The sequence below is a fragment of the Nyctibius grandis genome, chromosome 2, assembly GCF_013368605.1.
Source record: "Nyctibius grandis isolate bNycGra1 chromosome 2, bNycGra1.pri, whole genome shotgun sequence".
NCBI classification, from domain to species: domain Eukaryota; kingdom Metazoa; phylum Chordata; class Aves; order Nyctibiiformes; family Nyctibiidae; genus Nyctibius; species Nyctibius grandis.
In genome coordinates this window covers 94,110,138-94,123,982 of record NC_090659.1, presented here as the reverse complement: position 1 = coordinate 94,123,982, position 13,845 = coordinate 94,110,138, and the positions used below count along the sequence as shown (strand labels likewise).

At 39.2% G+C, this 13,845-nt stretch overlaps 1 protein-coding gene across 9 annotated transcripts in view; it reads left to right on the top strand.

Moving 5' to 3' along the window:
• Window positions 1–13,478, top strand: part of ZC3H13 (zinc finger CCCH-type containing 13) — a 50,715-nt gene extending 37,237 nt beyond the window's left edge. For 7 of the 9 annotated variants that reach the window (XM_068421934.1, XM_068421942.1, XM_068421918.1 and 4 more), the window contains 6 exons: window positions 239–1,258; window positions 2,657–3,166; window positions 6,242–6,397; window positions 7,300–7,500; window positions 12,190–12,353; window positions 13,004–13,478. In XM_068421934.1, coding sequence (XP_068278035.1) covers window positions 239–1,258; window positions 2,657–3,166; window positions 6,242–6,397; window positions 7,300–7,500; window positions 12,190–12,353; window positions 13,004–13,174 — 2,222 coding nt within the window. In that variant the 3' untranslated portion in view covers window positions 13,175–13,478. The remainder of the gene's footprint in view (window positions 1–238; window positions 1,259–2,656; window positions 3,167–6,241; window positions 6,398–7,299; window positions 7,501–12,189; window positions 12,354–13,003) is intronic. The other 2 variants (XM_068421949.1, XM_068421913.1) reach the window with 1 other exon arrangement.
• Window positions 13,479–13,845: the final 367 nt, after the last annotated feature.

Genomic DNA, 13,845 nt, shown 5'->3' with positions numbered 1-13,845 from the left:
CATTATGTGTTAGGTCTGCCAGGTGATAGTGGCTTCCGCATCTGTTGTTTAAGGTGCATGTTCACCAAAATGGAAATAGTCCGTGGCTGCTTCTGCAGCAGTAGAAAAACTTAAGAAATGTAACTGAAATAATGGATTGTATGTTTTAATTGACAGTTTTTGGCATGCACAAGATGCTGAATGTTCCCCTGTTCTCCTTCCTAAACAATACAAGTACATCCTTTTTTCTATTTTGTAGATGAAAAGCACAGACTTCTGAGCCAGGTTGTGCGGCCACAGGAATCCCGGTCACTGAGCCCCTCTCACGTTACAGAAGAGCGGCAGAGTCGCTGGAAAGAAGAAGAGCGAAAATCAGACAGGAAGGAAAGTTCCCGGCGTTATGAAGAACCAGAGTTTAAAGAGAGGGTTTCTTCAGCAGATAAGCAAAGAGAGCAACCAGATGCTTCAGAAAGCTCCCGGTCCAGGGTTCAGGAAAACCTTGGACACCGCCCCTCTGAAGAAAGAGATGCTTCTGATAGAATGCATGATGACAGCAAGAAGAAGTCTAAAGTACAGAAAAAGGCCATAAAGAAGAAGAAAGATGATGACAGTGGGGTGGAAAGGTACACTAATGAATCAATAACTGAGGAAAGCCAGGTCTTTTCACCCAAGAAAGGTCAAAAAAAGAAGAATGTAGAGAAAAAGCGGAAGAGGTCCAAGGGTGATTCTGAAGTTTCTGATGAAGAAATTGTTCCACATCATAAAAAGAAGAAGGGCCCAAGAACCCCCCCTGTAACAAAAGAAGAGTTGGTTGAAGCACCACCTGAGAAAGCTGTTGCAGAAGTCCCCCAAAAAAGAGAAGATACAACATTTAGTGACTGGTCAGATGAAGATGTTCCTGAACGCGGTGACATTGTTGTTTCAGAAAGAAGCACTGAGGACTCCCATAGAAAAAGTCACAGGATGAGGGGAGGAAAGGTGGAAGCCCCTCATGTTACTATAGACGATGGACCACACCGTAAACCTGTGGATCAGAAGCGCAGCAGCAGCCTTGGTAGCAATCGGAGCCATGCCTCAAGCAGACTTAGATCCCCTTCCAATGAGTCAGCTCATCGCAGTGGAGATGACCAGACTGGACGGAAGAGGATCCTGCACAGTAGCTCTAGAGACAGGGATAAGGACAGGGATAGAGAGAAGAAAAGCTTAGAAATCACCGGGGAACGAAAGTCCAGAATTGATCAGTTGAAACGAGGGGAACCCAGCCGCAGCACATCTTCAGGTAATAAGATACATTTTAGTGAGACCGACCTGTCATTGTGTATGAAAGTGCGAAGGTACAAATCCCAAATCATTCTTGCCTGGCTGTATACTGTTTTCATTTGTAATTAGTGTGAGGGGAGAGGGAGGTGCTGTCTGCCATTCACTGTAAAACTAGAGTGAATTAAGATTCCTGCAAGTATTACCATATTTGAAAAGCTGATCCTTTTCAAATTCAAAAGGATTACCACTCTGTTCACACCCAAACATTCAGTCAGATTCAGTTCATGCTGCCTGAGGAATAAAGTAAACAAAGAAAACTCATAAAAAGAGAAAATGCAATGTAACAGAACATTGAGGTAGTTTTATCATCTAAATAATGTTCTTAAATTCACAGAATCATAGAATGGTTTGGGTTGGAAGGGACCTTAAAGATCATCTAGTTCCAACCCTCCCGCCACGGGCAGGGACACCTTTCCACTAGACCACGTTGCTTAGAGCCCCATCCAACCTGGCCTTGAACACTGCCAGGGAGGGGGCAGCCACAACTTCTCTGGGCAACCTGTTCCAGTGTCTCACCACCCTCACAATAAAGAATTTCTTCCTAATATCTAATCTAAATCTACCCTCTTTCAGTTTAAAACCATTCCCCCTCGTCCTATCACTACTTGCCCTTGTAAAAAGCCCCTCTCCAGCTTTCCTGTAGGCCCCCTTTTCATTATTAACATTCATTTTGATATGGAAATTCTGAAATGAAAATGAAATGCAAAATGAAAATGTCTGGGAGAGAGATCCATTATCATCTCAGGAGCTATTTTCACTGAGGTAAATCTGTCGTGATTCCTGTTAGGCATACTTTTAATGCATATGGAAAGCATCTTTGCAAATCAAAATAATCACAATTGACTTGTTTTATTTGTGTAGTTCCTGTAAAAAAAAAAAAGGTAAAATGTTTTAAATTTTAAACAGCATCAGTAGGAAAATGTCTTCCTCCTAAAGCACTTTGGCTCTCTGTTCTCATGGTTACATGCCTGAAATTATTTTTCTGAATTTGTCATTTGCTAGTCAAGGCATTCCTAGCTTTTAGAAGACATGTTTCGAAAATTTGGAATTTTGTGATGATTCCTTTGTTTGTTTTTTTCCTCCTCTTGCCTAAATTTCTGAGTTAAAATGATGTACTTTCAGTTTGCCTTCTGTCGTAGTAGAAAGTAGCCACTAAAAATCTTTTTTGGGATTGGGAGAAGTACCTTGGTTTTAAGTAAGGTTAAATCTATAGGCAATCTGAAAGCATTATTAATTTGAAGATGACGCTTTTGAGAAGCACATTTTCATATCTGAATCTTCAAAATGCTTTGGTATAGTAAAATGCTGTCACATTTACATGTTGTAGTCATCCATTTATTTAAAATATTTTATGCAGATCGTCAAGATTCAAGAAGCCACAGTTCAAGAAGAAGTTCTCCTGAATCAGATCGTCAGGTCCATTCCAGATCTGGGTCCTTTGATAGCAGGGAAAGGCTTCAGGAGCGAGATCGACATGAGCATGATCGAGAACGAGAGAGAGACAGGAGAGAGGGAAGACAGAGAGACTGGGACCGAGATGTTGACAAAGACTGGCCGAGGAGCAGGGAACGAGAGAGACTCAGAGAACGAGAGAGGGAGAGGGAGAAAAGGCGGGAGCTGGACAGAGAGAGAGACAGACAACTACCCGATACTGCTGAAAGAGAGAGAGACAGAACTCTTGAAATCTCCTCTCAAAAGGAATCAACTAAATACAGTGAAACAAAACTGGACAGAGATCACGAAAAGGAATTTGATGGTGTTTGTCGGGATTCAACAGCTTCAGAGAAGGAAAGAACGGACAAAGATTTAGGACCTTTACAAGGTTTTGAAGATGGAAATGAGGCTGAAAAGGTAGAGAGTTTAGAAGGTGAGATATTCTGGGAAAGAACCTGGACTGACAAATATTTTGTTCTTTCCCTTTTAGCATAGTGCTTAATTGAGCTATATTAGAATAATTTTCTACTGAAAGGCTTATTGGCTCCAGCTTCTCTACTGTGGAAGCAGACACAACAAGAGAGAAATCTGCTGAGCATCTTCCTTAGTGTTAATTGTGTTAGTGTTATTTGTTAATTTCTAAAGAAGTCTTGAGGCAAAGAAACATAAATGATCTGAGGTATAATTTCACCAAGGTGTAACGTTTCTGAATAGGCAGTTTGCTAAAGAATAACACCAACATTTGATTGCTTTGTTATATCGTTATAAGATCTGTTTCTTAGTTTGGAAGTGACAGGTAATGAGTGAAAACAAATGAGTGTTGACTTGGAACTGTTCTTTGGGTTTTTTTTACTTCAGAGCCCAATTATCATAGAAATGATTGTCTGATTAGTAGGTGAAACATATGTATGGCTTGGCGTAACAGTCCAAAAATGGCTTTCCTGAGGTAATCTTATTAAATGTGGCTTCAATTTGCTGGCCCTGATGGTACTGGGGAAAATGTGCTTAGGATTAATAAATAAAGTAAGTAAGAGGCAAACACTGACAAACTCTTAGGAGTTTGTCACGTGGATTAGACAGCTTGAGCTTTGCATGGATAGGGAGTTTGGGAAGTACTTTTAACCTATAGCAACAACGTAAAAGAAGCAAGAGTCTAAATCCAGAGTGACTGGTGTATGTTATGGTTATGTTCAGTAAATCGGCTTTTTTTGGTGATTGCAGGAGTTGTCTTTTCAAAAATCTGTCGTGAGGAAAAAAGGCATTGTAGGATTTGGAATTTTTGGATGTTTGGGAGGGTAAGGCCTGAAGTCCGTAGTCTTCAGAAAGAGAAACAAATTAATTAAGCTTTTGTAGTTTTACACAAGATAACAGGATGTTGTCTCATCATATTTGCATGCTTAATAAGAATTATCAGTAGATGTTCATTGTTAATTTGGGCAGTTAAATCGAATTTTGTCTGGAGAGGACAATGAGGAATATTTATTACTTATGTCTCATACCTGATTGCTCACAAAGTGGTCATTAAGGTTGAGTGGTACAATTGAGAAAATTCCATTTGAGGAGATTATCTGTGGAGTGGAAGCACTTGTCAAAGATAGTGTTTGGAGTGAGTATGGGGAAGTCTTCTCTGTCTTGCTGTAATGGACAGAATTCAGCCATTTTTAAGCTAGAGGAAGGAATGGTGCAATAAATCTGAGAGTACAATGTGGTAACTTCGGAAAGGAGTTGGTGAAAGGCTGTTTCTAGGTACATTATCTTTTTCCAAGAGGGCACTTGTAACTAAACAGCCTGTGGATATTAAATGTGTTCTTAGGTTTAGCGTTTTAGCAGACTTCTTGTAAGTGTTTTAATGTGTATCCTTATGTGCATTTTTCAAAGATTATGTTCTAAATTCTCTGAAAATTACCATCTGTAGGAAATTACGGTATATTTAGGATTATTTCATTAGAAAAAGATAGGTCTTTTGTAAAATATTAGATGGCATTCCATTTTATTAAGGCATACTATATATAGCATGTTTATGATTTTCTAAGGTTCAGTGTACTTCGTTGTCTTTCATTACTTTATTACTCCTGTTTAGATTGCTCCTTTTAGCTGACTAGTGTATCGTGTTTTTAAGGTAGAATGAATATAAAGTACATTTTTGCAAAAATGCAGTAAAGATAGTGATAGGATCATGATCTATAAATCACCAAACTTTGATTTGAAGTTCAAAATTGAGAAAGTAATCCTTTTTAATCATCTATTGAGAACTATGGATTATTATTTTTAATTGCTTCATACAGTAATTTTTTTAATGGTTCATCTGTGCTGTCCAAGCACATAGTTACGGTGAGCTAGTGTATCTGGTAGGTCAGCGTGAAGACAGAAGGACATAATTACTAAGTTATTGTCATGTCTTGAACATTAATGTGTTTGCTCTAGGAGTGGGCTTAAATAATGCCCAAGATGCTATATGCTTCCTCCAAAGCACTGCCGGGTGGTCTGAGTAGTTAATTTACACTCTGCTAGCATGTCTTTTACTTGCTTTTTCCATGCTGATTTTTAGGTTAGTTGAGGTGATTTTTTTTTTCTTCCCCCTCTGTAGCTTTTACAAAGGCAAGCAAAAAAAAAAAAAAATGGGAGCAACTTAAAATGGAGGCAGCTTTGCTTCTGCATAAGGGAGCTGGAAGATATTAGAATAGTCATCCACAGGGGAGGACCCCTGTAAATTCTGTCTAGTTTGTATGGCACAACTCATTGCAAGAACTGTGGCAGAGAACCCTACGAAAGTCTATGAGTTTTGAGCAATAGCGTTTCTGAATGCCTGAATGAGATCTTTCAGTCTTGAAGATGAGAGAATACCTTCAGATGGTCCTTTCATGGACTGCAAAATGCAACGTTTGAGTGTCTTGTGTTTACAGGTTTTAAGGAACATGTCTACGCATACAGCAGAGGTATTTGTATATGCGTATAGTATGTGGATGGTGTAACAACTACAGAAGTTTGGCATGGCTTTCTAAAAAGCTCTTCTTGTGACTTCCACAAAGAGTCTAAAACTCTGTGAATAATTGCTTCATTCAGGATATCTTGCACCTTCTTGTATTTTGGGGTTTTGTTACTTCTTTTTCTTGCAGAACCTTTGGACTGAATCCTAAGTTTGGATTCCTGTGCAAAAGCATCTGAAAGACTTCGTGGGACTAACTTAGATTTGTATTCTTAACTACATATCAGATATCAGCTAATCCACAGTTCCAATAGTTCTTCTGAGTATGGCCTTCTGTGTGCAGTTTTATTAATACTGCACCAAAAAACAATGACTGAGATATAAAATTCAAACTGCCACGTTGTCTACAGGAGAAATAACTTTTCTGTTTCCATGAGTTAATACCTGTTTGCATGTTGAATGTACTTGTCCCCAAAACCTAACAGTTTAGTTTGCTGAACCTCTTTGTTTTCAGACTGCTTAAAGCATGTTAGAAAACAAGAATGATTGCTTTAAAGCTACCGAAAATATCTGTATTTGTAGGAGGAGAAGATGAAGCAAAGATTGATGATGTACAGTCATTGGGGTCTGGTGCTGGAGAATATGAGCCAATCAGTGATGATGAACTGGATGAAATTCTGGCAGGTGATGCTGAAAAGCGGGAGGATCAACAGGAGGATGAGAAGATGCCTGGTAAAAGTATAGCAAAACCCCTTTATGATTATTTGAATATAAAGATTAGATCAGTTTGCCTATAATGCTATTGTGATGTTGACAGTATTTCTGAATAGGGAATGCAGTTTGTATGCTCTTCAGTATTTCTCATTTGTTCTGTAATAGTCAGGTAAGCCTGGGAAGTATAGAGGTAAGTAAAGGGTAGTGGGAGCTGTATTGTGAAGTAATATTTATCTTGTTTTGTATAGCTGGAAGGGTAAGCTTTTTGCTTTTATAAACGTGTTTTCATTTATCCCATTTGGTTTTGATCATTACTTGGAACTGATATTTTTATGAACAGATTTTATCTGTGCTTGAATGCTTCCCAAATGCACTGGGAAGCGTGGAATCTTCTACTTGTCGTAGGTTCAGTTGGGTCATCTGGGCTGTATGATCAGTGTTCATATTTTCTATGCTAAACATACTAGACAAATGCAGTTGTATGGTTATTCAATAAATAGTATATCTCTCCTTTGAAAAAAACATCCAGCATCCAGAGTTGAAATTCTAGCTTTTTAAGTATTTAATTTGGATCTGTTGTAGCATGTTTAGTTGTACTATGACTTTTGTGAATGCGTAAGTGATGTGCCGAAATCTGCTGGCTAAGCAGAATCCAAGCAGCCTTCCACAAAGAGGCTGCAATAAAAATGAAGCAGAATATTAGGGGTGTTTTTTTTAATACAAGACGACTTGTATTTTACGCTCCTTTTTTCCATCAATCTAAGTGAGTTTGAAGTGTCCAAGGATCTGGCTTTGAGAACTGCAGAACAATATTTATCTAATATATATTGCTTTTAGGAGATGGGGATGTACACAGCATGTGAAATTCATTAACTGTGGTAAGGGATGATGATGTGATAACTTGTTCTCTGTTAATGTTTTTGCAGATCCTGTGGATGTTATAGATGTAGATTGGTCCAGTCTTATGCCAAAGCAGCCAAAAGAACCACGGGAGCCTGGGGCTGCACTCTTAAAATTCACCCCAGGTGCCGTTATGTTGAGAGTTGGCATTTCCAAACGATTGGCAGGACCAGAGCTCTTCACCAAAATTAAAGAGACTTGCCAGAGAGTGTTAGAAAAACCTAAAGGTAATTGTTTCTGCAGGGATTAAACTGTCTTTTGTATTTGGTGAAAGTCCGTATGAAATGTGCATTAGTTCATTATTTTAGGTTTCACAGAATCACAGAATCAACCAGGTTGGAAGAGACCTCAGGGTTCATAGAGTCCAACCGTTGCCCTGACACCACCCTGTCAACTAGATCATGGCACTAAGTGCCATGTCCAGTCTTTTCTTAAACACATGCAGAGATGGTGACTCGACCACCTCCCTGGGCAGCCCATTCCAATGGCTAATAACCCTTTGTGAAAAGAAATTCTTCCTAATGTCCAACCTGAACCTCCCCTGGCGAAGCTTGAGGCTGTGTCCTCTTGTCCTATCGCTAGTTGCCCGGGAGAAGAGGCCAACTCCCACTTCACTACAACCTCCCTTCAGGTAGTTGTAGACTGCAATAAGGTCACCTCGGAGCCTCCTCTTCTCCAGGTTTCAAGACCAGAGAAAGTGTATAATGAGTATTGTGTGAGAATTACAGGAATGTAATACAGCTGCGTGTCAATCAAATTAGTGTTTTAATTCCAGCAGTGGTGGGAAGGTCTTGAAACAAAATTTTTCATCCTAGTGGAATATTCTTTTTGTGAGACCGTTCATGCTTTCGTGGCCTACACTGTGTTAGCAGTTTTTTGGAGAGCTAAATATCTTCTGCAGTGAATTAACAGTAATATTGAGGGAAAGAAATAAGATTTCTTATTTTCTCTGAAGGTCTGTCCTTTTATTTTCCTTTTGAGGATCCTCTGCAGAATGCATAGATAGGATTTTGGGTCAGAATGAAGGAGCTCAGTGAGATTTGTATATTAAGTTTCTGCTAGAAGTGGAAAATTAAATAATACACAGGTCTGACATTGGGACAAAGTGTGTGGCATAAGACATGGATGATAGATGGGGGGAGCATGAACTATACCAGTGCTGTTTACTAAGTTCTGTAGTGTAAGCAGGACTTTTGCAAGAGAGAGGATGCTACTTGCAACAACTTGCATGGTAGAATTGTTCTTTTAGGACAATGAAACATTTGCTTTCTATAAGATCTCTCTGCAAATTATTCCAGGATCTAAATGTGAGAAAATGATGGCTTATAAATAATAGTATCTGCTGAGCCTCTGTTTTTAGGGAATAGCAGATTTTTCTGAAAAAAAAATATTTTTTTTTTTTTACTCTATAAATTCTAGTTCTTAATTTGAAACAATACTTTTTAATTCTTTGCAACAGTATTCTTCATGCAGTTGTCTTGTTAGTGTCGCAGTCTCAGATAAGAGGAGAGGAAAAAAAAAATAACTTCTCCCAGGCCTGTTAATCTCCATGAATGTCACTGCTTGCTTGAGCCATTTAAATTGTATAACTGTTAATCATGGGCTGTTGCTACTGCTTCTACTTTTTAAAAGTCAAATTAAATGCAAACATTTTTAATGCATCATAGATAGTATAATTTGAGGTGTGTACTTGATATTAGTAAGTACTGTAAGTGTCCCACTGCAATAGTTGCAGCTTTCTATGCAGTATTAGCTTTCTTCTAGTTAAAAAAAAAAAAAATCTCAGCTCTTATGCTTAAGAATTCACATAACCAATGTAATTGGTACAATATTGAGTCTTCCTCTGTTTGTAAACTGTCTGATATAGTAAAGGTATGAACTATATCTCTCTCCCTGTAAGCTCTAATTTTGCTCTATACTTCAAAACTTCTTATCAGGGATTCGTTGCAACAGGAAGTGCAGTGCAGAATCACTCCACCTGGCTATTTAAAATGATACCCGAAGTAACCTCAGCAGTCCTTGCATGCTTCTCTAGAAATAAACAAAGTCCAGAGGAGTGGTGATAATAGGAGGCTCTCCAGCACTGCCTCTGGGCTGCCTTAAGTGTACTCAGATTCAGCAGAACTTTGCTCTGGAGAGGAAAGGGGATTGAAGTGCCTCCGTTGATTTCCCTTTGGTATGTGCAGTCTCTCAAGTATCAAAGTTGCTACATGTGGAACTGCCAGCAGGCTTTCAAGTGTATGCATTTCCTCTGTAATCTGCTAGGTGAAGGTTCCTTGTAGAGTGATTACACAGCCACAGCACGTATATTCTAAACAAAGGCACAAATATGGTGCCCTGAAAAGTGAATGAATTTGAGCTAGATATTCAATGTGTGTTACAGTGAAAATGGAGTGTGTTCACTTCGGACTTCTTCATGGTGGTATAACTTGTTTCCCTGTTTTATTCCTGTGTTTGGTGCTCCCTTCTTTGTTCTTATTTGTAGATGCAAAGTTTCTGGTAATACACTGAAATGCAGAAAAAAAGGAAACAATAGCTTGTTTCGAGGATTTTTTGTTCCGGGCACTTTGTTTAATTCATTTTCTTTGGAAACAAAAATCTGTAGTATGTGATGGAATTGAGATTTGTTGCCGACTTACCCTCCATCTATTATATGCAGTTGTTTCCTCTAAGGATATGGACATGCTTAGTTGCCAGATATGCTCAGCATCTGGCACATAGGCAGACTTTACAAACTGTCATTGTTACTACCTTTAGAATAGGCTAGACTAGACTATTTCAGTTGGACGGGACCTACAACAATCATCTAGTCCCAGTGCGTGAGAAATTCAGGGCTGACCAAAAGTTAAAGCATGTTATTAAGGGCATTGTCCAAATGCCTCTTAAACACTGACAGGCTTGGGGCACCCACCACCTCTCTAGGAAGCCTGTTCCAGTGTTTGACCACCCTCTCGGTAAAGAAATGTTTCCTAATGTCCAGTCTGAACTTCCCCTGGCACAGCTCTGAACCATTCTCACGTGTCGTGTCACTGGATACTGTCACTTCCCCTCCTCAGGAAGCTGTAGAGAGCAATGAGGTCACCCCTCAGCCTCCTTTTCCCCAAACTAGACAAGCCCAAAGTCCTGAGCTGCTCCTCACAGGACATTCCTTCCAGCCCTTTCACCAGCTTTGTTGCCCTCCTCTGGACGCATTCAAGGACTTTCACATCCTTCTTAAGTTGTGGGGCCCAGAACTCCACACAGCGCTCAAGGTGAGGCTGTACCAATGCTGAATACAGCAGGATCATCACCTCTTTTGACCAGCTGGTCATGCTGTGTTTGATGCACCCCAGGATGCGGTTTGCCTTCTTGGCTGCCAGGGCAAGCTGTTGACTCATGTTCAGCCTGCTCTCCACCAGCACCCCCAGACCCCTTTCTGCAGGGCCGCTCTCCAGCCACCCCTCTCCCAACTTATACTTGTGCCCGGCATTACTCCATGCCAGGTGCAGAGTCCGGCATTTCAACTTGCTAAATTCCGTCCCATTAATCACAGCCCAATGCTCCAGTCTGTCTAAACCCTCTGCAAGTCCTCCTGTCCCTCAAGAGAGTCAACAGCACCTCCCAGTTTGGTATCATCAGCAAACTTGCTAACGGTGCACTCAACTCCTGCATCCGGATCGTGATAAATATGTTGAACAGGACTGGCCCTAGAATTGAACCCTGAGGGACACAAGTGGCCTCTGAAGTGGCCTTTTTGTGTCTTGTCACTTGTTTGTGCTGTTGATTGTCTGCTGAGGTTGGCTTGATGACTTCAGTGCAGTTCTTTTTAACCTGCCCTTGATTTAATATAACTTTTTTTGTTTCTTTTCACTTTGTTTGAAAACTAGTCTTACTCGGCTTCATCACAAATTCACTGAGTGGTTTAAAAATGCATCTTTGTTCTCTTCTGTGTGCATTCTGCCAAACTGCTGTAGCAGTCTGCTTTTAGCTGCTAAATTTTCCCCATGTTTGCTGGCATATAGGTGTTAGATTCTCTGCTGAACACCAAATATTTTACTATATAGAGGTGGCTGGATTGGACTTAGCTCCATACCTTACATTTTTTTCCAGTTATATCATAATCTTCCTATTTATTGTGAAAAGGTTATAAATCACAGAATCGTTTTGGTTGGAAAGGACCTTAAGATCATCAAGTCCAACCATTAACCTAACACAATGAGATGTGCTTCAGCCACGTGCACTCTTTTTGTCTTTGTCTACATTTTGTAGAAAAAAGATGTCACAGAACAAGTCTCACCTCAGAAGGAGTCTTTGGTTAAAGTGTTCTAGCTGCATGCTGTTTCTTCTGATAAATGTATTAAAGGACTAGACCTGCCGCTTTCAGTACTATGAACAAATGCTTTAGATGAGCTGGTAGGAGGGAGCTGTTCATTAGCATCTGTTTATTCGTTCTCCAGGATCATCCACCATGGATAAAAGAGTTATTCTACATAGTCGTATTTCACTTCTGCACAGCCATCCAAAGCCTATTTTGACATTGGTACAGTTATCCTGTGCCTTGCAGAGAAGTGAAATTTAGACCACTTTCTGATTAACTCTAGTAGTAAACAGCTTTCGTCACACATGTCTGATCGTAAATGATATCCCCTCTTTTACCCCAGAGCTGTCACTTCATTTTTAGGCCTATCGGTGATTGCTGTCTCAATTATTGCTTTCCAGTGCTGAAGCTATGTACAAGGGTATTGTCCTTCCCTTTAAATGGTGAAGGATTTATTTGTGTTTTTCTGTAAACTGCAATATCCTTTTTTCCAAACCTTGGTATTGTTTAGAAGGCGGAAATACAAATAGTAAAACTTCAAGGGATTTCATATTACTGTATATTGCTATTCCAAAACACCATGTATATGTTGATCGCTGCAAACATCAATTCTTTGTAGATGCAGAAAACCTTTTTGAACATGAACTGGGGGCCTTGAACATGGCTGCACTTCTACGAAAAGAAGAGAGAGCAGGTCTTCTCAGTAATCTGGGTCCTTGCTGTAAAGCGCTGTGCTTTCGAAGGGATTCTGCAATTCGTAAGCAGCTAATGAAGAATGAAAAGGCAAGTGGTTTGTTTACAGTGCTCAGTGGAAATGTGGAAACACAGATTCCACTATGCAAAACATTTCTCTAGGGAGACAGTTTTTGTATTTGGTGTTTGTTGTTTGTTTTTCTGGAGCAAACCTAGTCCTTTAAATAACAGAGAACAGACTTACTGAAAGGGCTTGTAGGGTGTTTATTTTTTATTTAGGATGGGACATTAATTAAGATTGAGATTAGAGGTGGGTGCTGTTTCTTATTTTGTAGTTTAAATTCTGGAGATACACTTTCTACATTTAGAGAATACATGATAAAAAGAAATGTTAAAATACCATTTCAAAGACAATTGTTGAATAATTCTCTTGTTTAAGATTCCATGTACTTTTATAAGAATTATAAGATTCTGTTCTTCCCAGTTAAAAGTACGTAGATAATTTTCTTTTCTAAATTAAAAGGAAAAATACTTTCACCATTTCTTGCACTACAGTAGGTTTTATGATCTTGCATGCTAATAGAAAAATCATTAATTCTCAAAGTCTTTTCTAGTGAATATGTATGATTAAACCTCTAATTATTGAGAGTACTTGAGGTTAATTTCTCAGCTTGTGTGGTAAAAGCCACTGTTTTCACTTCTTTTTTCTTTTTTTTTTTTTTAATTTTTAATTTCAACAGGGTGCAACAAAACAAACTTACACAAATTCTGCAGCAATGGACAGCGACTTGTTACGGTTGAGTCTACGGTTATTCAAACGAAAGACTGTGTGCCAAGTTCCTGGGCAGGAAAAGACAGAGGATAGTAAAATTCCCCAACCAGCTATCCAGCAAGAAGTGTGTGTGTCTTGAGCGAATGACTGTGGTGGCACTTTTCCCACTACCAATGTTGTTATTGATGTTTAGAACTGGTTAGTTGGAAAGCAGCTGTAGAAGATGGCAGAAAATACTCCGTTTGTACACAGATAAGAATTATTTGGTTTGGATGTGAATGAAAGAGGTAAAAAATAGACTTCTGTGTGAAGTTCTCTGCAAGTTTTATAATATTGAGTCTTTGTAACATAAACCTGTTTTATGGTGCATCAAGTGTAATAATGTGAAGATGTCTGGTTTTAGCAGTTTATAACACCACCTGATATTAAACTGAAGAAAACTGTCTGTGTTATCTTTTTCCTCATTATAAATAGGCCCTCAGTACATGTGTGGCATCTCTTTAAATACCTGGCTTCCTTGGAGTCCGTCTACCTCCACTTTCCAAATACTTTTCTTATCACAGTAGCCTCTGCCGTGGATCTGGATTTGGACAAAACTCTAGCTCTTTTCCATCTTTAATGTAGGTTTCCTCTGATAATTTCTGGACACAAAAATCTAGTTTAGTCACGTAAGGCTCCCCTTCTTGTTGATGAAGTAAAAAACTTCCAGGAAGTGATTTATGACCAGTTTTAGATGCCTATATTTGTGATACTAACAGCATTTTGGAAGCACCCGCTGCTTACAAAGGAGGACTAGTGCATGTATTTTAC